The sequence below is a fragment of the Astyanax mexicanus genome, chromosome 9, assembly GCF_023375975.1.
Source record: "Astyanax mexicanus isolate ESR-SI-001 chromosome 9, AstMex3_surface, whole genome shotgun sequence".
Taxonomy (NCBI): domain Eukaryota; kingdom Metazoa; phylum Chordata; class Actinopteri; order Characiformes; family Acestrorhamphidae; genus Astyanax; species Astyanax mexicanus.
The window spans coordinates 36,384,824-36,408,416 of NC_064416.1; the positions used below are offsets into that span (position 1 = coordinate 36,384,824).

Sequence of the window (23,593 nt, forward strand, 5' to 3'; positions counted from 1 at the left end):
TTGTTTTCATCCATTTCTGGGTGAATTTTGAAATATATTTGGGGTCATTGTCCTGCTGAATTTGGTGATCTTCAGATTTCATGATGCCTTGCACGCAGTCAAAGCATCCAGTGCCAGAGGCAGCAAAACAACTCCAAAAAATCTTTGAACCTCCATCATATTTGACTGTAGGTATTGTGATCTTTTCTTTGTAGGCCTCATTCTGTTTTCGGTAAACAGTAGAATGATGTGCTTTAACAAAAATCTCTTTCTGGGCCTCATCTGTCCAAAACAGACCTGCATGAGGCTGGGTGGAGTGTGAGTGCAGAATTGTGCTGGATGAATCCTAATAATTTAGTCTTTCTATGCTGCCGATTGTGGCTGGTTGAAATAGTGACATGCAGATGTGTCAAATCCCCTTGTCCTACAGGTAGGCTGACAAATTATGAGATACTATTCAAGGGCTGTTTTTGTCAGGACATTATTCTACCAATAACCCCAGTGTGTCCAGAACATGAATAATTCACAGGGCTATGATCAAGCCTACCAGCATTGCTTTGGGCAACTTTGAAAGAAGTTCCCGCGCCAGTTGAAGATGGTTCCAAGGGCAGAGGCATCTGTTTTCCCAGAAGGATTTTGGCTTACTTAAATACATTTGGACATACTGCAGTCTAGCTTTTTTATGTCTCTGTTTCATCAAGTGGTGCACTACTAGGTCTCCTGGCATAGCATTTCTTTTTATTCAAATGTTGATGATAGTTCGGGCTGACACTGATGCATCCTGCGCCTGCAGGACAGCTTAAATTTGGAACTGCTTATCCACCATCCACATTATCTTGCATTGCAACCTTTCTGTAGTTTTTCTTTCCCGTCCAACTACAGTTCCATGGGTTGTAAAGTTCTTGATTATGCTGCACACTGTGGACAACATCTCTGGTGATGGACTTGTAACCTTGAGATTGTTGATATTTGTCCACAATTTTGGTTCTCAAGTGCTCTTTTTGTTCTCCATGCATAGTGTGGCACACACAGATATACAATGTACAGATTGAGTTTCAATTGTGATTTTTAAATTGCCCACACATGGTTACTGCTGCAATCCTAATCTGAATTTGTAGACATGCCTGTTAGCGCGTTCTCCATGTCCATCTCTCCATCTTAATAAAAATACCACAACGCTATGATGATTTTTAACTGAGGCCAATTGAACTGAGGCCAATTACATCCATTTTGTTATGACTCTACAAACTTTTAAAGCCAAAGCTACTGTATTATGGGCCTGCCAACAGCAGATACATTGAGATCTGAGGCTTAATTCTTAAGACAGGTTAAAGCCGTTTTTAATTATTTCTCAATCTGTAAAGAGGTGAGTTTAAGGCTTTCTATTTTGTGGCCTTAGATTTTCTCATGCTTGCAGCTGGTAATGTGTACAGAAAAACAATCCTTATGACTGGATTATTTGGATTATGACTATGATAGGAATATTTGAGAGATGCTTTACAGGTTGAAGTAGAGATAACCAAGTAGTGGTTTTTCAGCAAACCTCCAGTATTATGGCCTGGCTATTGTACGCTCTTGGTTGAGACAATGTTATGTACACCAGCCCGGCTTGGATCCCCTTAAAGTCTCTTAATGTTAAGAATAAAAGACGCAGTGGGTGGGAATTAAGATTTCTTAAAATATTTTAATGTTTCTGTTTGTACTACTTTTTAAATATAAAACTATAAAAATGCATTTAACACTTATTTTTCAAAATGTCAATTATATGAAATGTATTGGTTTTATCTATTACACTCAAGAGTTCTAAACACAAAACATGTTGACCGCATGTAAATATTTTTTTCAAGTCACAGAGCTTCTTAATCGGTTGAACCTATGGGGAAATTAGGGACAATTACACTTAGTAATAATAATTGCTGTGACATCATGATAATTGCTCTGTTTCGCAAATGTGTTTAAATTCCTGGGAGGTTTCAGGCTGTGCTGTTTTTATTGCCCAAGGCATAGCAACACCCTGTAAATCTTGCATGCAGGCAATTAGACAATTAGGCAATCCCTAATGACCGTCAGGACTGTGTCCAAATACCAAATAATGTTTATTGCCTCTTCCTTGCCATGTAAATCTGAAATTGACCCTGAAATGTACTACTTCTGTAAGACCAACTTTTCAAATTCTCTCTAAAAAACAAAGTAATAGTAACCGTGGCCTAAAGAGAGGGTCCACTACATGGAGGTATTAATCATATAGCTTTGCATTGATATTAAAGTGATGAAATTGACTGGCTGACATAAATTACAGCATTTTGAAACCAACCTACACTTTTTTGCATGGCTACACAAATTCAGAGATCAATATTGGCACTTAACCTGCCAGTGAGACAGGACAAAAAAGCAGTCCCTAAGTGCAAATTCCATGTGAAATGGCATGGAGCTAATCTCCTCAGCCTTGACGTTTTCATTTTTTTATCATTATGCAGGGGCGCTGCACTGTGGTCCCAAGCGGTGACAATGGCCACTTTGCCATTGTCAGGCTTAAACAACTATGTTGCTGTGTCATGTGGTGACTAGGTATCAACAGGGCAATTGAATCATTGGTAACAGTGCATTGTCTGTCTCCTTAATAAAAAAAGACTAGGGCAGCCTGCCTTCAACCCTGCTAACTAAGACTGGCCATCCTGCCCCTGGAAGCATCTTCAACTGGCGAGTTACACTAGCAGTTTCTTATTGTGACCTGTGAACTTTTTTTTTTTTTTTTTTTTTTTCTTTTTTTTTTTGGCCCAACCACCACCCCCCCTCTTCGGAGGACAATTAATACTTTATTTTTATTTATTTATTTATTTTATTTTATTTATTATTATTATTATTATTATTATTATTATTATTATTATTTTTTTTTTTTTTTTTTTTTTTATATATATTTTGTGTGGATATAGTTGTGGGAGTTCAGGGTTGGAAGGATCGGAGTGTGAGGTACAGGAGGGGGGTACAAGAAGAAGAAAAAGAAAAAAAAAACTAAACAAAAAACAAACAAACAAAAAAAAATAATAATAATAAAATAAAATAAACATAAAATAAACAAACATACATATATACACATACTCACATATCTAACTATACATATGCTTATACATATACACACATACATAAATATACATACATATTAATACATACACATAAATACATACACACACACGCACAGTTACTTCTATTCTATTGTTTTTTGCAAAAATATGTCATGTGTTACGGATTATGTCATGAAATGCCTACCACAATGGAGGCAAGAAACCGCCACCATGCCCCTGTGATCCAGAGGCAGATAGGGAAGAACCCAGTGGACCCAGACCATCCACAGCCCATTAGGAGCCCAGAAGACCCTCGGCCACACATCCCGATGGTAACCATGTGCACACCCCAGATGAGGACGGGGGAGACTCCAGACGAAGCCCCCATGGCAAAGAGCAAGAGTCCAGAGAGCCAAAGGAAGCGAGCACCCCCTGCACGAGCCGAGCATGCGGCCCCCGAGATCCCAAGCACCCGGGAACAGCCCGACACCCGGCAGGCCCCCCCCCCCACGCCAAGGGGGCCCAAGCCACCCCCAGGCCACGGCCACCAAGGGGGCGGGCCAGAGACCACATTAGGGCATCCGGCCACGCACCCATGGACCCACGGACGCCCACCCCCCCAGGAACGGCAGTGACGATCGGCGGAGAGCAGCGTGGAGCGGTAGGGAGGGCAAAAACCCGCCCTACGCAACCATGTCCCACAGGTGTCCATGCTCAGTCAGCCCCAAACCCAGGACCAACTGTTCACGCCAACTGTGAACTTCTTTCAGAGTGGCCTAAAGCAATGCTGGTAGGCTTGATCATAGGCCTGTAAATTATTCATGTTCTGGACTCACTGGGGTTATTGGTAGAATAATGTCCTGACAAAAACAGCCCTCAAGTAGTCTCTCATAAACTGTCAGCCTACCTGTAGGACAAGGGGATTTGCCACATCTGCACGTCACTATTTCAACCAGCCACAATCGGCAGCATAGAATGACTAAATTATTAGGGTTCATCCGGCACAATTCTGCACTCACACTCCACCCAGCCTCATGCAGGCCCTATTACTGTGCCACCCCTCCTAACAAAACCTGAGTCTACCCAGCCTCCCTTATGTTACTTTAGCTAACCTTGAGCAGAATTCGGCTCAGGCCCAAACCCACCCACTTCATGTCAGTTAAACTTATCAGATATCAGTCTGACCAGTGTGGAAGCATAAGAAACTGTAAATTAAGTTGGCCTGCTTTGGTCCAAATAAAAGTGACAACAGGTGCATCAGAGAGGTTGGTTGACATTCTTTTATTTAACTTCCCAGTCCAGTTATTTTGTATGATCATCAATTCCAATTCCAGTTCTTTGCAGTATGCCAGTTGTGAAGGGATTGACATATTTGTCTAGGGATTGCATCAGTTCCAATTCCTGATGCACAATACTGTCACACTTCTGTGTTCTTGCTCCACCTCTACTGTCCCAATTTACAAACCCAGATTATACAGAGTAGCCAGTTAAAATGTTGGTATTTCTGGAGCAATTATATGCCTGGCCCACCCTTAAATAATCAGACTCAGAACAGGCTTGCTTTTGAGTACACATCAGTATCAGGCCTGCCCTCATCTTTGGCTATATTTCACAGTTAATTGGGTAATAAAGGTGGAAATGCAGCTGCAGAAAGTTAAAATTCTTCCCTGCATCTAACTGCCTTTGTGGCTCTGCTGCAGCTTACACACAGCAATTCAGGCAGTTGAAACAATTTGCAGTCATGGATTTTTCCTATCTGGTCATAAATAATTTTTCCTCACTACCTGACCTTGAAATGTGACATCTGCCATGCTTTGCATGTAGCCACATCTATTTAAGATATGCAATATCTCCTTTTTACTGAACTATTTAACCAGACCCTGTTCTGTTGGTTATAACCTTTTACTTAGGATGTGTGTTGCTGTTAATGGTTAAAGCACACATTAGAATAACAATGCATAGGACTGTTGTCTCTCCCCTACAATAAAAATATAAAAATATCCTTCAAGCCATCACTATATGGAAATATTAGCTATTAGAAAGGGCCAGTGTGAAGAGCAATGGAATGGTACTTTTTTGAACATGTAGTCATGCAGAAGTGTGTCCAAGGGCAGAGCAATAAATAAATAAATTATGAGCAGACAGGTTGAGATAAAAGCATTATTGTTATTTAACATATTTATTATGGCATCTTTACATTTTCACCCAAAAGATCTTTGTGTACATCTTTGTGTGTTTTAACATATATTTACATATTTAATACATTTACATGTGTTTATATTTTACTGAATATAGTAAGAAAGCATTTTGTTCAAATGTCACCATTATGAGAACTAAAACTTCTTGACAAGGTTGAGTATCCTAGTGATCCTTCAGCCTTCATCAATTTAGACATCCAATTCTAAAACAAATCAAATGGAGAAGTGAATGGAAGCAGGGAGTGGCATCTGAATTTTTGAGGATGATTGGATATGAACTCTGCAGGTGGTACCCCTCTAGGACTAGAACTGAGCGTCCTTGCACTAAAGGAACGTAATTATGCAGCAAAAATGATTAGTCTTAATAGACCTTTTTTCTTTTGTAACAGAAAGTACGCAGAGAGGAAACACTATGTTTACTATTTGGCCATCACACTCTTTTTAGAATTCCTCTCTGGCCTAAATAAGATAATATAACACTTTGGGGCAAAGATGCACAGTAGAAGGCCGTAACTTGAGGCCAAGATGGCAAAGACCTCCACAGCCACAGTGTACTTCCCCGGAGAGCTGACGTATGCTGGAACAAAGGTGATCCACACAGCACAGAAGATCAGCATGCTGAAGGTGATGAATTTGGCCTCATTGAAAGTATCTGGAAGCTTCCGAGCAAAAAAGGCCAGCAGAAAGCAGACGGAAGCCAGCAATCCGATGTAGCCCAGAACCAGGGAGAAGCCCACCACAGAGCCCACCGCACAGAGCTCTACCACCCGAGCTCCAAGCTCACCTCCTGCAGTTTCTGTGGGTAGAGGTGGTGCCAGTGCCAGCCACAGCACACAGATCCCCACCTGCACCATCGTACAGAAGAAGATACCTGCTCTCTGCTGAAGAGGACCAAAGTACTTCATTAAGTTTGATCCAGGCAGAGTTGCTCTGAATGCAACCAGAACCACCACGGTCTTACTGAGCACACAGGCCAGACACACCACAAAACTGATCCCAAACAGAGTATGACGCAGCATGCAGGACCAAGGAGCTGGACGGCCAATGAAAGCCAGAGCACACAGGAAGCAGAGTTTGAGTGAGAGCAGCAGCAGAAAGCTCAGCTCTGAGTTATTGGCGCGGACCAGGGGTGTATCTCGATGACGGAAGAAGGCAGTGAGGACTGTTCCAGTAAGTGCTGCCCCAGCAACAGACAGTGCAGCGAGGATGATGCCCATGTCATCCTGAAAGGACAGAAACTCCACTGTCATTGGGATGCATTCTGTCCGATCAGTGTTGGACCAGAACCGGCGTGGACACTTTATACACTCTGTGGAGCCTAGAGAAAAAAAAATTACTAAATGAGGAAGCTATGTTAACATTGTTAACATTCTATCTTTCAGGTGAAACATTACCAGTAGTATTACTGATCTCCCCTGCTGCACAGTGAATACAGTCAAAGCAGCAGATCGGCTTTCCATCCTGCACAGCCTTTCTGGTACCCGGGGGACAGCTCTCACTGCACACAGACACCGGCACCTGTACAGCAATGAGAGAAGTCTCCACTTCAATAACAGAAAATATTAAATAACCTCCTGCTATACATCTGTTAGTTGTATTAGGTGTGACTGAGTAAATGGCAAAAACTTGATCAGATACAGGCCTATAAACCAGTATAACTTTTTAACACATATTATTTATTTCACAAGAATAGATTTGTTTTTACTTACCAATTTATTTGACCTCTTACCCAAAACTATTGCACAGCCATTTTATTCTGGAAAAAAGAATTGGATTATAAAGTTTTATTAGACAGATTTGTTGAAAGCATTCTTACCTTTTTGCCCCAGCCTCCTCCCCAGACTACATTCTGGATGTCCAGTTGCAAGTCTTGATCTGGTCCTCTTGATGAATCAAAACTGCCAACATTGACAATGTCCACTTTTCCTCCAGGCCCTATTTGCCAGTTAACAATGTCATATGAACCAGCTGGATCCCCATTGTCATCAAAATAGACCTGTTCACCTGTTGTTGTTGTAAAGTTTACTGCCTTTAGGTAGTGCAGAAGCTGCCAACAAAATTCAGTTATTAATCTAACCTGCACATTTAAAAGATCCATACAGAAATATGTTTTACTTATTGTAGTTATTTTCATTATTATATATCAACATTTTTAGAGAAATCCCAGCCGATTATTTTTACCTGTTCAGGTATTATTGGTTTTATCTCAGGACACTCTCCATTCTTGAATGGTCCTTTGCCTGGCTCACAGTTCAACATGTCTTGAATAGCATGTGCAACAGCATACACAGCCTTATAAACATTATACATGCCGTCAAACTCAACTGTCTGAACTTGAATTTTCAAGTTTGAGCACTGTGGTTTTAAAAGTCCTGATTGGCTATCTGTGACAAATTTGCAACCAAATGCCTCCTCCCAGATGTTCTGTTCCAGCTTCTCTGTTGGGTAATGCTCTGTGCTGAGATTAGTCAAATAGGATCTTAGACCTTGGAGCTCAACGCTTCGTAACGCTATTCCAATAGTGCCCACTAACGAGATGCCGCTCCATGCAGTAAAGGCGCCTGCAGTGCTCCAGGCTGTAGGGGCAATCCACTGTTTATCTGTGACATTCCTCCTAAATGCTTCTTTTAGCAACGCTTGTACTTCTGCAGGAATGGCAAAGATCACCACCACCTGAGCCTTGGAGCTCTGGATTTTCTCTACAATTTGTCCAAGCTTGCTTACTGTGTATGTTTTGGGGATAATCTCCTTGTATGCCATGCACACGTCTGAACCCTGCACTTCATTCATCAACAACTGCACGCTGCTTTCCCCATAGGCATCATCTCCGTAGATAACCCCCACCCAGGACCAGCCCATCAGATGCAGCAGGCGGGCAACCACTTTAGCCTGGAAGGCATTGCTAGGAATAGTGCGCATGAAAGTGGGGAACCTTTTGCGGTCACTAAGACATGCACAGGAAGCATAGTAGCTGACCTGGAGACATGGAGAACAGAAAATCGAGAGAATAGAGCTTAGAAATCACATTAAATCTGTCAGAAGTTATACATTTTACTTTGGTGAAATTAACTGTTAAGATAAATATGAAAATATAGTAATATTCACTAAATTAATACTTATTGACGTAATATCAATAAAATATACAGAAAAATGTATTTTAAAATAAATAAAAATATGTAATAATTTGCCATTGTAGTGGTGGTTGTGAAAGTTTGCTGTTTACCATGGGGATGCCAAAAACACCTAGTGTATCAGCCAGCACGATTGAAGAAGCTGAAAGAGAATCGCCAATTATGACAGGCACAGTGGGAGCCCTGGTACACTCTCCAGACACTACCTCCTCTTTTCCAGTCACTAACAACAGTGCAGCATTCAGAGCACCAGCCTCATTCAGACAAGTGTCTGCAGCCAAGTAGCCCAGTGTAAAATTGGACAACAGGTATGGGTCCCGGTTTATTTCCTCCACTGTGAAGACCATTGTCTTTAGCCAGTGGTATAATCGTGGGTTAAGACTAAAACAGAAAAAGAGCATTTTTTTAGTTTTATGTTATAGCCCTTGGGAAACTGGGGGGATTTTCTATATATGTAACCCAAAAAACAATAATTTCTGACATTATTGCCAAATATCACGCATACTCACCCATAACAATGGCCTGCTGGTACTTTTTCTCTGAATATATAATCAGGTTCTGGGGCTTTAGCGTGAATGGCAAATAAACCTCCAATGATCACATCTCCCTCTTTATACAGGCTTCCTGAGACAGACCTGCTCTGCAGACTACAAGACAATCCTAAAGAGTGCACCCATACTGGCCCAGCCAGGAATCTTATTGCCCATAGCCATGCATTCACTGCCATCACCCAAGAAGAAAGGCATAGAGACAGCAAATGAAAGGAGGAGGTGCAGTGCCTTACCTGTTTAATACAGGTTAATTTGCCCACAGCAAAATTTGGTAATTGAGGCATCTCCTGGTGGATTTCAATTAATGTTCTTCTCATAAACAGCATCTAAAATGTTTTTTTCTTTAATGACCTTATACAGGATTGAACGTTCATAAACCGTGAATTAGTAGATTTTAAAATGGCTCCTAACCCAAATATACTTCCCTCCAAAAGAATTGGAATAGTTATTTTTGCTATAGACTAAAAGCTAGATGCACCGATACCACTTTGTTCTTACCGATACCGATACCAGTTTTTCTGGTATCGGGCTGATACCGAGTACCAACTGTCTTATCCTGAATAAGACATAATAACCTGATTGGCTGCTCCGCAGTTTCTGACTTTTTTTAAAGATCTGTTAAATGATTGGCTGCAGTAGATATTGATTGACAAGGAGCTCCTGTTAATGTTAGAATTATTCAGTTGAACATGTAATGATCAAAATATGGTAAAAACAAGGAAAACTTTTCAGTTTTTCTATTTTTATTGTTTATTACAACATATATGTGCAGTGTTCCTTTTAGAGCAGTAATTCTGCTCCGTACCATTAGCGTTCGGCTCGGTTAGCAGGTTAGTCAGGTTTGTTTGTTTACGTTTGCTGTTTAAGCAGAAAGGCACGCTACTGCAGTAGCTCTTGCTATGCTGCTCCATTTTGTCTGTATGTTCTACCCGCGCTGTTTACCCTGCTATTTTTTACTCCCGCATTCCAAATCCGGAAATGGTATCAGCCGATACCCATTGCCGATACCGATACTGTGTGTAAGTGAATGTGAATGTGTACTGTGAATATAATACAAAAGATCTACATTCCATATTGTATTTCTGAGTATATACATCTGGATCTAAAACACACCCTTTTTTCTTCAAGACAAGAGAATCTCAAAACCAAGGACCTTGAAAAAGCCTCTAAATCTAATGACATTGTAGGGGTCTTATTTTTTGAGGACCTATAGGACTATGTCCAAATGCTGCAAATGTTACAAAGTCTTCCATGCTATGTAACTGACCGGCTCGATTGGGAGGGCAGACTTAAATGTTATGTGTTGGAGCTCTGGGTGGCTTGGTAAATAAGTGAAGCTGGTCCCCCAAAAGTTGATGGTAGACAAATGTGCATGGCCTGCATTGGGCGTAGGTGTATGGGAATGGATTTAGATGTGGTAAGTTTTGGAGGACCAGCAACTGAGAATTTGCAAAGTGAGTTAGAGAGTTAGACACTGAAAGGAGCCTGCTCCAAGGTGTGAGCTGAAAAGAGGGGTTGGTTAAAACCAATGATTAAAAGAATTTGGTGAAGGTGGAAGTAGAACCAGATGAGTACCAGGTGGTCCTGACTGTAGTAAAGAGGGGGTGATGAGGAGATGTGCCTTGTGCAGAGTTGGAGACAGTGGAGAAGAGATTAGTAACAGAGATAACAGTTTGAAGAAGTAAATGGCCAGGGTTTTTTCCAGTCTAATATCTTGGTGTAGAATGGGCATCTAAGATATGGATATGTGAATAGCCAGGGTGGATTGATGGTTATGAATGGCAGAAGGTGTGATTAATTCTAAATAGTGGATGAAGTTCAAGAAGGCAGTGATTAATATGTTTTTAATTATGACAGATTTGGCAGGTGAGTATTAGCCATAGCACAAAAGGAGGTGAGAGGAGACAGGTAAGCAAGGGAGTTGTCTGTGCAGTTCATTTCTCTGGATGAGTAAGGTGACATAGTGATGACTGGAAAATGTGTAATAAGATACATGGATGAGCTTGTGGAAGATTGCTGGCAGGTAAATGCCCAAGCACTGCCATCCTGTCCAGTAGGTAGAGAGTGTTCAGCAGGAAAGGGCTTTCAGGGTTATGTAACACGAGAGGAGTCTGAGGAGTGCAAGCGGACATAAGGATGAGGTCTTAATATGGACAAACCAGTGTTTGATGATGTCTGAATTTAGAGAAACCAGCATGGGATGACAAAACAATGGGAGGCATGAGAGTGCAAAGGCGAAAACAGAGCATTGAGCAAGAGCTGGGGCCTCATGTACTAAAGGTGCGTACGCACAAAAACATTGAGTACGTCATATTTCACGCTCACGGTCAGATGTACTAAATGTGACTTGAACGTGAGAACGTTCGTTTCCCCACGGCACTTTTGTTTCGGGCGTTTACGTTTTTTTGGACGGATGTATTGTGTTTATGTCATTTGGCGACACTTAGAGGTGATGCATTGAAATTACAACTATTAAGATATCCTTTATGCACACATTGTAGTAAGCATTATTGGGTAAAATGAAGTAAAGTAATCAGAAAATTTCAGTTGTTGGAGTTGGAGTTGTTGGAGATGGCAGTGTTGGCATTGGAAAATATTGCTAATGGCCATATTCATTGAGAGCGCATTTTCCGTGACCATTATATTTTTTTGGCCCATGATGATGACTAACTTATAAACTGTTTTAGATAAGAGGATAGGACAAGCTGTGTGCGTGACGGGTGGCTTCTTGGTAAGCAACTCATTTAAATGAAAGCATTTATTATCCATTCTAGAATAATACATTTAAAACATGGGTAATTATTGGGTAATTACATAGACTGTATATAGCTGGACAGAGCATCGTCTCTTAAAAGTGAAGCCACCACAGGTCGGGTGCCCCCTGCTGTTCGGCTGCAGAAAGCTGTGTAACTCCACCCATCCCCATAGGTTTCAATGGCAAAACAGACAACTTTCAATCACGTTTTTTCCCAATATACTGTAATTCTACCTCCATTATTTAAATGTAACAGCTAGTGTAACCTCTGCTTATATTGTCAAATTTTTATATCCCCACAGAATTCAGTTTTTAAAACTTTATTCGGCTCTATTCAAAAAAGGTGTGGTTATGGTAAAAGGGCTGCTTATGGGCGGGACCAATAACAGGCCGTCAGCTCCGCTCCGCCCCACTCTGCAGTCTGTGACCGCGAGGCAGCCCTCAGGGGCGGGGTTATTTAAATGAGTAGGCGGTCTCTCCACAGCCTTTCTCCCTCCTCTGGTCTCTACTGCGCAGACTCTGGTCTCTGAATCGCCAAAATGGCGGAAGATTTTGGCTTCATTTTCATTGAATGAATGGGAACGGCGACACGGCGTCCATCTTTATATACAGTCTATGGGTAATTATTAGTTATTGCGCTATGCGTCTTGCCACACTTTTCTTTCTTGACTTGCATATTATACTCTAGCATATTATTATTGTTATTATTATAACATTATACTCTGCGTAATTGAGGGAAGAGTCATGGCAGGTGAGATGTTTTCTTGCACTTGCGCTTGATTTCAAGTTAATTGTGATGTACTAAGAGAAAGTACGTAGGATTCTGTCTACGCACGGTTTGATAAATCCGGATTTTTTTGTGCGGACGGAACTTTTCAGGTCTGAGCATACAGAACATTTTAGTAGGAAGTCCTCGCAAGTCTTAGTACATGAGGCCCAGTGATGTTAGTAACGCGTTACTCTAATCTGACTCTTTTTTTCAGTAACGAGTAATCTAACGCGTTACTATTTCCAATGCAGTAATCAGATTAAAGTTACTTATCCAAGTCACTGTGCGTTACTCTCTCTCTCTCTCTCTCTCTCTCTCTCTCTCTCCACCTCACACACACACACACACACACACATCGCGTAATCCATAAAGTAACTAGGTTTTTTTTAAGGAGTAATCAGTAATCGGATTACTTTTTAAGTAACTATATTTAAGATTAAGTAACTATACCATCACTGCTCTAGGCTGTGTCATATATGCTTATCAGTTTAACCCTCTATTGTTTCCTGGGCTTGTAGAGCTGATGTCATGTAGGATTTTCTGGTATGAGAGAGGCAGTCAGACAGCTTGTCTTTCTTAAAGCTTTTCTGAATTAGTTTTTTTTCCGTTATGATCAACAGGAAGCCAGGTATGCGCCGGTCGCTGTCGACGTCCAGCAGGGATGAAATTATTCGCTGGTTTAAAGAGGAGCAGACCCTCAGAGTTTGTTTACAGCAAGGCGAGAGTCGAGTTGCCCCCTGGTTTCATGGTGAGTTCAAAGTGTGGACCATCTGTGAGCTTTAATCCAAGAAAAACCTCTCTCTCTCTGTCTAAGTGTTCTGCTTATAATTACTGGGTTTGTTATTATTATTATTTCAAAGGATTAATGCTATTTCTTTATATTTGTTTGCAATATTACTAACATAATAAATAATTATCTTACAGTCAATAAATTGAAATACGTGATTAAATGTTTTTGATTTGAGCTCTTTCTCTTTGTACACAGGTATTATTACTCGTGAGGAGGCGGAGGATTTGCTGAAGTCAGGCAGCGCTGGAAGCTTCCTGGTCCGTGTTAGCGAGAGGATCTTTGGATAATCTTTCTTACAGAACATAGTCTATGACTCCTGCAAGTTTGGGCAAATTTCACTGTATTGTTTATTTTATATTAATTGTTTTTTTTTATTCATGTTTAAAATTAAATTTCTCATGATTTTCCCATAATGCCAAAACAGGTCCACTACCATTTGAAAGAGTCTGTCCTAGGCTATGACTCCTGTAAGTTTGGGCAAATTTCACTGTATTGTTTATTTTATATTAATTTTTTATTTTTTTTTACTCATGCTTAAAATTAAATTTCTCATGATTTTCCCATAATGCCAAAACAGGTCGATGACCATTTGAAAGAGTACAACATAGGCTATCACCTCTGCAAGTTTGGGCAAATTTTACTGTATTGATTATTTTATAATAATTTAATTTTTTTTTATTTATGCTTAAAATATTTTTTTTTCATGATTTTCCCATAATGCCAAAACAGATCCATGACCGTTTGAAAGAGTCTGTCCTAGGCTATGACAAGTTGTACTGTTTTGTTTATTTTATCTTATCTTCATTTTGTTATATTCTATTTTTATTGTATTATTTTATTTTGTTGTCTTACTTTATTTATATATCTATTTTAACAACAGCTCTTGGGTGTAAACTGAATCGTGAGATCACAATTTCGTTCCACCTCATGAACCACATGTGATACGAATGACAGTAAAATCTCCTTGAATCCTTGAAAACAGGTCCAGTACCATTTGAAAGAGTCTGTCCTAGGCTATCACCTCTGCAGGTTTGGGCAAATTTCACTGTTTTGTTTATTTTTAATACTTGCTAGTATCAGATGTAAATTCATTCTCCAATAAGCCATCACAGGGCCACTGTGAGGCAGTCCTATCAGTTCCTCAGGCTATCAGCACTGCGTATTTCTGCAGGTTTCACTATAGATAGCCCCTTGCACTTGAGGTATTGGATTTAAGGTGATGGTTTTAAACTCACACCCCCTGTTTCTAGCACAGGTGTCTTTAACAGGTGATTTCTAGACTAGACTGTTTAGAAATATGCTGAGCAGTTTAATGGTGGAACAGTTAAGTGGACCTTTTTGTTTTATTTGTTTTGGCATTATTGGAAAATCATGAGAATTTTCATTTAAAGCATGGATTAAAAAAATAATAATAATATAAAATAAACAATACAGTAAAATCTACCCAAACTTTCAGTGGTCATAGCCTAGGACAGACTCTTTCAAATGGTAGTGGACCTGTTTTGGCATTATGGGAAAATCATGAGAAATTTAATTTTAAACATGAATAAAAAAATAAAACAAATTAATATAAAATAAACTAAACAGTAAAATTTACCCAAATTTGCAGGAGTCATAGCCTAGAACATACTCTTTCAAATGGTAGTGGAACTGTTTTGGCATTATGGGAAAATCATGAGAAATTTAATTTTAAGCCTGAATAAAAAATTATAAAATTAATATAAAATAAACAATACAGTGAAATTTGCCCAAACTTGCAGGGGTCATAGCCTATGTTTTACTCTTTCAAATTGTAGTGGAACTGTTTTGGCATTATAAGAAAATCATGAGAAATTTAATTTTAAGCATGGATAAAAAATAAAAAAATGTATATAAAATAAACAATACAGTGAAATTTGCCCAAACTTGCAGGAGTCATAGCCTATGTTTGACTCTTTCAAATTGTATTGGAACTGTTTTGGCATTATGGGAAAATCAGTAGTAATTTAATTTTAAACATGAATAAAAAATAAAAATAAAATAATATAAAATAAACAATACAGTGAAATTTGCCCAAACTTGCAGGAGTCATAGCCTATGTTGTACTCTTTCAAATGGTAGTGGACCTGTTTTGGCATTATGGGAAAATCATGAGAAATTTAATTTTAAACATGAATAAAAAAATAAAACAAATGAATATAAAATAAACAATACAGTGAAATTTGCCCAAACTTGCAGGAGCCATAGCCTATGTTGTACTCTTTCAAATGGTCACGGACCTGTTTTGGCATTATGGGAAAATCATGAGTAATTTAATTTTAAACATGAATAAAAAATAAATAAATATATATATATATATATATATATATATATATATATATATATATATATATATATATATATATATATATATATATATATATATATAAAATAAACAATACAGTGAAATTTGCCCAAACGTGCAGGAGTCATAGCCTTGGACAGACTCTTTCAAATGGTAGTGAAGCTGTTTTGGCATTATGGGAAAATCATGAGAACATTTATTTTAAGCATGAATAAAAATAAAAATGAATATAAAATAAACAATACAGTGACATTTGCCAAAACTCGCAGGAGTCATAGCCTAGGTTGGACTCTTTCAAATGGTCATTGATCTGTTTTGGCATTATGGAAAAATCATGAGAAATTTAATTTTAAACATGCATACATTTTTTTTTATTAATATAAAATAAACAATACAGTGCAATTTACCCAAATTTGCAGAGGTAATAGTCTAGGATGGACTCTTTTAAGAGGTACTGGATCTGTTTTGGCCTTTTGGGAAACTCATGAGAAATTTAATTTGAAGCATGGATTGAAAAAGTAATATTAATATAAAACTCTCTCTCTCTCTCTTAAAAACCGATGGGATTGTTATGGTATTATATCAAATAGATAATGTACTGCACTAAATCTACAGTGAGGTGAGTTATTTTAATCCGTTTTCTTCTCGTTTCTGGGCTTAATGTATGTCTGAATTAATATAACCGACTGAAACGTGTCTGTCTCTCTCTGTGTTTTTTAGCGTGCTCTCCTCCTGCGCGTCTGTTTACCGTAAAATCGCGCGGATAGCTTGACTCCGGTAAAACACCAGCATACTCCTTAATAACTGCCCACATCTTCCCCAAGGTACACAATAAGACACTTCAGCAGACACAGCCGGCCCATCGGGAATCCTCACGAATCTCCCGATTAGCCACTCCGGGCCTGGACACACTGACAAAGTTGTAATTAACTGATTTCCAATTTCCAGTCTTCATTATTCATCTTTTAATAATGCTTTTTCCGCCCAATTCCTTTAGAGGGGAGTGCAGACATATGTTCTCAGTCTTCAAACTGATTGGGCATAAAAAAGGCAACTGCAAATTTCATATTTCTTTATTTGTGGATTTCATGCATCTGTTTGCCAGTATTCATGCCCTTAGTGCTGTCATTATCAGCCAGCATTGGCAGAGCAGCCAAAAAATATTGAGAGCATGTGTGCTGTTTGACAAAAAGGTTAATTTATATAAAATAAAAAAACACTTGAGGCTTGTAGTGTAAAGACAGCCACTGACACTGGTGATTTTTTTTTAGATTTTATATAACATTTTATTATTTTATTGTTTATTCTATTATAATTCTGGTCTAAGTGATTCCTAAATGGCCAGTGAGTTTATTTAATTGCGACTGAATACAGCCCAAACACAAGGTGTGTTAAAAACATTTTTTTTAGTCCGGTGTTCTGTCGAATTTTGCTACCCATCGATACATGCTTCCCAAAGGTACTGCGCATGCGCAGACCTACACAATTTAATTCTTTCTCGTGTTTTATGTATAATTAATCTGGTTTAGGGGGCGTTATGTGCATTAAACAACCTGGACGCACTATCATTGCACAGAAGTGTAAATGGAAACTAAAAATTACACTTATTATCATAAATAAATACAAAAGCAGTTTGTAATGAGCTATATTTACTATAACTTTGCCATGGTACAATGAATTATGCACTCCAAATCTAATAACGTACATCTACTGGAATATCACTGGGTACATGCCCTAAAATAGTGCTTCTTTTGTATTTTTACAGTTAAATATTCATTGGGGCAGCACGGTTCGACAAGGTAGCAGAATTCGACAGAACGCCGGCCCTCTTTCTCCAGTCCAGCTCCGCCCGCCCTCTCATCAACAGACTTTTGGAAGAAACCAAAGTCACTGGAAAAGAGGGGGAGATCTGAGATTTTGAGGCATGATATTTAATATAATTAAAATAATATATTTCACCGTTCCTATTAAATTATGATTATTTACGTTTATATCTCACGTTTTAATACAATATAACATATAATGAATATATTAAAACACACAAATTAAAAACCTTTCGGGCAACAAAAAAACCCCGAACCTAGTTTTGAATGGTCGTGGCTCCACTCCACTGAATCAGTTAGCCACAAGAAAGACGTCCTTTTCTCCGGGAGCTGCATGGGGACTGCAGGAGTCCAAAGCCTCGCTGTGTTTTATGGGGAACAGTTATTAATATTGGGTCAAATAATCCAGTATTTCTTCACTCTGGTGCTGAAGGTCCGCTGCGCTGCTCTTTACTATGTTTCCATTTAAAGCCCCTCAGTCTTAAAACAGAGGCACTAGCGGGCCTTCAGCACCGATAGTGATTATTACCCTGCCGGATTAGATCAGAGCAGCGCGGCGGAGCTCTGTAAGTCCCGGTGAGTAATTTAGTTAGCTGACTGTTTCAGCTCTCGGTGAAGCGCGGTCTTATTGTGATACTTAAACGGCGCTGGGTGTTTGTTTCTGAACGAGCAGGTGCTGCTGCAGGTAATCGAGCTAACTGTAGCTAATTAACTTAGCCAGCCATCCTCCACTCGCTAGCTCGCTAACGTTAGCTATCTTACAGCGTTATTCGCCATTAACACGCTTTAAATAGTCTTACCAATATTTAAAGACTATTTAAAGCGTGTTAATGGCGAATAACGCTGTAAGATAGCTAACGTTAGCGAGCTAGCGAGTGGAGCATGGCTGGCTAAGCTAATTAGCTACAGTTAGCTCAACCGGCTAAGCTAATTAGCTACAGTTAGCTCGATTACCTGCAGCAGCACCTGCTTGTTCAGAAACAAAACAAACACCCAGCGCCGTTTAAGAGCTGATTCACGACCTTCTCTCCCAGCACAGGGTGTGTTTTTCTCAATCAGCAGCAGCTTTTAAACCACGCTGTAGTTCAGTAATAAGATCTCGTTTCACCGAGAGCTGAAACAGCCAGTTGGCTAACGGTAGTTAAAATACCTAACAGGCCTGAGAGCTCCTCTCGGTACTCCGGTCTAATCCGGCAGGGTTTTTGTAGATATTTAATTTCTGAATCTTATTAATACTGAATTAAAGTATGGTAATCTGGCTAATGTTAAAAAGTCAACTAGCTTTTTACCAAAACACTTTTAGTTAATTTATACCTAATTTTAGCGGTGTGTTACCACAAGACGAATAAAACATAAATAAAAAAGGGGGGGGGGGGGGGGGACGTCTGCGCGTGCGCGAATGTTAGCGGCCGTCTGCGCATGCGCCAATATTCGCAAATAGTCGCGCATGCGCAGATGGCCGCTAATATTCGCGCACGCGCAGACGTCCGTCCCCCCCCCCCCTTTTTTTTTTTATTTATGTTTTATTCGTCTTGTGGGAACACACCGCTAAAATTAGGTATAAATTAACTAAAAGTGTTTTGGTAAAAAGCTAGTTGACTTTTTAACACTAGCCAGATTACCATACTTTAATTCAGTATTAATAAGATTCAGAAATTAAATCTACAAAAAACCCTGCCGAATTAGACCGGAGTACCGAGAGGAGCTCTCAGGCCTGTTAGGTATTTTTACATACTGTGAATCGCGGTCTGTGAAGTTACACCCGCAGCTAACCAGTGACTTTAAAAAACAAATAAACACAGCTGTTACTGGACTTTATGGGTTTTAAAAAATGAGTTAATTACTTTTAAAAGACTAGGCTACTAATGTTGGCCCTGCTGAGTCCAGCTGATCACCCAGAAATAAACATTACCTATGCTGGTCAAAAGCTATTTAAAGAGCTAACCTCCCAGGGTGTGTTTGTTTGTTTTTTTCTGGTTTTGAGCATTTTTTTAAGGAGGGAGTGTACGTCTGTGCTGCAGTAGAAGAGTGTAATTTTAGAAAAGTTGCTGTATTTGTCTCACTGTCTTAGATAGTATAGACTTTAAACATGTTACTAAAAATTAACACTGGACCGTGTTTTTAAATACTTGCCATTCTGGATGTCCTGAACATTTTCATGCATATTTTTTATGTTGGTTAGTTTTATTTATATAAAGTAAGACCTGTAGATCTACTTTATTGGATAAATTGATACAGCTACCATGAACTGTTTTGTTTCTGTTCTGTAAAATCAGGCCCAGTTCCAAAAGACACAACATCCTCAGTGTCCTGGAGCTCCAGCTGAAGCACTGGCCACTCCACCTTCTCCATCCCCACCCAAAAGAGGTTGATGAATATATGTTAATACATTAATAGCTTAATATTATTACTCTATTTGTTCTTATTACTGACTTACCGGGGGAACTAATTAAGGGACGGATCACACACAGAGAAATGTGTTGGCAGTGCTGTTGCTAATTGTACTGAGTGTCTGCAGTGTACTGGGAGGATTGTGCTGGGTGCTTATTGTTTCTCAGGTGGTAAATCATGTTTGTTGTTGAATGTGCATTTTTTTTTTCCTTCCCATCTTGTAAAATCCTGCCTTTGCAGTCCACTTTAAAATATTTCCAAACAGAGAGGTGTAATACGCTCTTTCGATCTTACAGCTGCTGCTCACACTGCTAATAAATAAAAAACAAACACAGTTGATTTTATCGGAGCGCCAGTACCCAAACCCGACTGACTAAAACTTTCAATCGTAACCACCTTACACTTAACGATTGAGATGACACGACCGCAACTCAACTGCAGCTCGACTCTAGCCAGACTCTCGTGATTTTATCCTGACTCTGGAAATTTGTCTGCAACTGTGAAATCATTGGAAAATCGTTAGGTACCTGAACACTCTTCTCTCTTCACCCTTAATGTAGCAGCTACCCACTGAATAACTGTTTGCCTGTTCTATAGCGGCTGTAATTTCCTTCTGTCTGTTTCTTACACTCTGTAGGTACTTATATATTTTTTTAATTGAACGTGGCAGCGTGCCGACACTCACAAGTATTGCAAATGTTGGGATAATTTTCAGCCAATTTAACTTTACTACAATGTGCTCTGTGTACTCTGCAGGTACTTCTAAGGCAGCTAGTTGAAGGCGTGATTGAGGTCCATGCCAGAGGGGTTCTGCACTGTGACCTCAAGCCATAGAACATCCTGGTTCAGATGTACAGTTAGGAACCACGCCTTCATCTTCTGTTCTTCTGGTATGGGTTTTCAGTGAACACTACAGGCAGAGAACTGTCTTCGTAGAAGCTACCATTACTGAATAGAGATTCAGGTCAAAAACATTCCTTAACGCTCAGTCACTGTCTCTAATTTACTTTTCAGGACCTTCCTCATGAGTGGTTTACCCATGAGGCCAAATCCTCCACAGTGTTGCAGATAGGAATCATCCTGCTGTGTGTGAGAGGTGACCCTTCAACACCAGCACGGAGATCACCTCAAAGAAGTCTCAGATCATCTCTCCACCATCTGCTCTATGACCCCTGGCTAAGTATACACCACGACACAGCCACCACATCAGGCACACCTCAGTCAGGTACCATATAAAACAATAATAATAATAATTTAAAAAAATCTATATTTTCAATCTCTAGTTTAGAGAGTTCTCTAGTAGAGCTGGGCGATTAATCGATTTTATCGATAAATTCGAATTTATAGTTAAGGACAATGTGTTTTTATGAAAATCGATTTTCTCTGAGTTTTCTTTTTCACCACAGACGCTCCTCTGTGGGCACAGAGTGAGCTTAGCTAGCTCCCTCCATACCTCCCTCCCTCCAGCGCGCGCACCCCCCGCCCCTCCCTCCCTCCCTTGCACGCACAAACACACACGCACACACACATACACAAAATACATGACGGCGGAGCTTAAGAGCAACTAGCTCCGTGATCTGGAGTTGGTTCGGTTTTGCGGCGTCGGACGTAGACCAAACAGGTCCTCGCTGTAAGGTGAATCAATTTATCACTATACCTTAAACAGAACCATGTAGCGGAGTGGGAGAAGTGCTGCTACCAGCAGCAGCAGCACCAGTTCACCATTCAACGTTAAACAAGGAACTGTCCCTGGCACATCTTCCAACCGTGTACCAGGTTTTGTATGCACTACAAGTTAAGATGTTTTGCATATTCATGAGAAAAGATCTCATTTTATAGAACACTGGCACTTATTTAAATGCTTTGTTTTGCAATTCTAGCCCAATAGGGAAAAGAATTTACTTAAGAGCATATAAATTGTACTTGTTTTCTATTGTCTACTTTGTAAGTTTTATCAAAAAAGGGCACCATTTTATTTATTTCTATTTGTTTTTAAGGGTGTGTTTATTTATTTATTTATTTTTTAAGTTTGAGGGTGCATTGTGTCAGTACCTAAACTATGTTGGAGAAAGCTTTCTAAAAGTCACTAGATGTTCTCACTGTTTACAATAGTTTTTTTTTGCTTGTTTCTGGTTGCACTTTAACCACAAATGGAACATTTTAAGTGAAAACAAATTAAATAAGAACTAGTTTTTAACCATTTCTTTATAATCTTTAGTTTGATTTTTAGTAGGGGGAAAAAATCGATTTAAATCGAAAATTGGATTAAAGAAAAAAAAAATCTAAGATTTTTTTTTTCGGCCATATCGCCCAGCTCTATACTCTAGTTTAGAGGGTTTTTTTTTATAAAACACACCTAAGGAAAATAGCAGGTATTAATAAAGCTATTGATTCCATACTTTTAAAAAGGTAATTTTCTTTAACTATATAAATGTTTTAATCGTTTTGTGTATTGTATGCTTTTAATTGCTTCCTGTTTTGTATTTGTGTTCATGTACTTAAGGCTTTAATCCTTTTATCTTGATATTGTTTATCTTTTGATGTTTATTAATCACTTAACTGTATTTATCTTTATGTAGTATACTGTTAGTGTTTTAATCCATACACTTTTTGTATATATTTCTTTTATTGCTTAGTTACTTGCTTTATTAATGGTTATTGTATTGGTGTTTTAGTCTTATTTTGGGCTTATATTCATTAAAAACATTTTAACGTTTGTCTTTTAGTGCTTTAATCAATTAATATTGTACTTACCTTTTACTATTTTACTATTAATCTTTCTGTACTTAATTATACATTATTTTTTATTTATTTTTTTATAAAATTAAAGGCGGGTTTATTAATTGTATGTCTTTATACAGGATTTTATATTTGCATTGTATATATTTTTGTTTCATTTAATGTTTATGCTCTTTGTCTTTTTCAGATTTTTACATTTTTAATTTGTGTATTGACCCAAGGAGTATGGGTTCCTCTCAAGGTTTCTATCTCTCTTTCTGAGAGAATTTTCTTTGCCGCTGTCTCCTTTGTGCTTACTCAAAAGAGGTTTGGACACTTTTTTTTTTTTTTTTTTTTTTTTTTTTTAAACTGTTCTTAATTTTGTTTGTTTCTTAACTTTGTCAATAAATGTTTTTTTATTGCTATCACTTTTGTCTGTTTATTTGATCACACTATCGCTAAGTTTCTTGAAATGTGTTTATGGAAAAAAAATAATTTTAATATTTTATTAAATGTGGATTTGATGCCCACATTCAACCACTTTTTAACACTTCAACTAAACACTGAAAGAATCAATCAGAAATTATTGATTTATTATTAATGTAATGAACAGAGATGTTCTGAAGTTAAAAGCTGATTATCCCAGGTGTCTCATATTCCCAAATATGATAAGGTTGATAAGGTCATGTCAGCTCCAAGGACAATTTCAGTTTTGTATTCCAGTGAAAGTTATTCCTTTAATTGAATTTATATAAATAATGTATCTGGTAATATACAAAGGCTCTCAGTGTTGTTACACCTTTTTGTTATACTTAAAACCAAAGTGTAATTTTCAACAACTCTATGTGATGTTTGACCACTTAGGAATTACACTGACATTACTTCTACAAGTCATGGGATAGTAGGTTTGAGGCTGATCATGAAGTGTTACCTCAATGTATTGGCCAGTAATTTATTATTGAAGGTTATTCATTCAAATTTATTGTGACTGGTGGTCTGCCTACAATTGTCTGTGCAACTCTGAGAAATATCTATATACAACTTTTAAAACGATTAAAGCTTTGGGATTTACATGTGCAAAATTAAGCCCTGCATACAGAAAT

General features: G+C 38.7%; 2 protein-coding genes across 3 annotated transcripts; one reads left to right on the plus strand and one right to left on the minus strand.

Moving 5' to 3' along the window:
* Positions 1–5,254: 5,254 nt before the first annotated feature.
* LOC107196860 (extracellular calcium-sensing receptor-like) lies at positions 5,255–9,116 on the minus strand. The gene is made up of 6 exons (XM_015600813.3): positions 8,880–9,116; positions 8,463–8,751; positions 7,421–8,215; positions 7,056–7,286; positions 6,634–6,757; positions 5,255–6,557 (listed from the first exon to the last, which is right to left on the minus strand). The coding sequence occupies exons 1-6, from the start codon at positions 9,095–9,097 to the stop codon at positions 5,659–5,661; spliced, it is 2,556 nt and encodes an 851-aa protein (XP_015456299.3). The 5' UTR covers positions 9,098–9,116; the 3' UTR covers positions 5,255–5,658.
* A 3,921-nt stretch (positions 9,117–13,037) lies between these two features.
* Positions 13,038–22,918, plus strand: LOC125804585 (SH2 domain-containing protein 4A-like). 2 transcript variants are annotated; one of them, XM_049483594.1, is made up of 5 exons: positions 13,038–13,193; positions 13,431–13,492; positions 19,658–19,748; positions 20,529–20,662; positions 20,787–22,918. In XM_049483594.1, the coding sequence occupies exons 1-4, from the start codon at positions 13,055–13,057 to the stop codon at positions 20,549–20,551; spliced, it is 315 nt and encodes a 104-aa protein (XP_049339551.1). In that variant the 5' UTR covers positions 13,038–13,054; the 3' UTR covers positions 20,552–20,662; positions 20,787–22,918. The 2 variants fall into 2 exon arrangements, 1 of the variants encoding a protein (XP_049339551.1); XR_007440703.1 differs by lacking the exons at positions 13,038–13,193; positions 13,431–13,492 and adding an exon at positions 17,905–17,957.
* The last annotated feature ends 675 nt before the right edge of the window (positions 22,919–23,593 follow it).

Coding starts and splice junctions, on each gene's coding strand:
- LOC125804585 (XM_049483594.1), top strand. CDS start 13,055: ATGATCAACAGGAAGCCAGGTATGCGCCGGTCGCTGTCGACGTCCAGC. Junction 13,194..13,430: donor AGTTGCCCCCTGGTTTCATG/GTGAGTTCAAAG, acceptor CTTTGTACACAG/GTATTATTACTCGTGAGGAG. Junction 19,749..20,528: donor TCCATCCCCACCCAAAAGAG/GTTGATGAATAT, acceptor TGTACTCTGCAG/GTACTTCTAAGGCAGCTAGT.
- LOC107196860 (XM_015600813.3), bottom strand. CDS start 9,097: ATGGCAGTGAATGCATGGCTATGGGCAATAAGATTCCTGGCTGGGCCA. Junction 7,287..7,420: donor AACCAATAATACCTGAACAG/GTAAAAATAATC, acceptor TTTTGTTGGCAG/CTTCTGCACTACCTAAAGGC. Junction 6,758..7,055: donor GAGGAGGCTGGGGCAAAAAG/GTAAGAATGCTT, acceptor ATTGCTGTACAG/GTGCCGGTGTCTGTGTGCAG.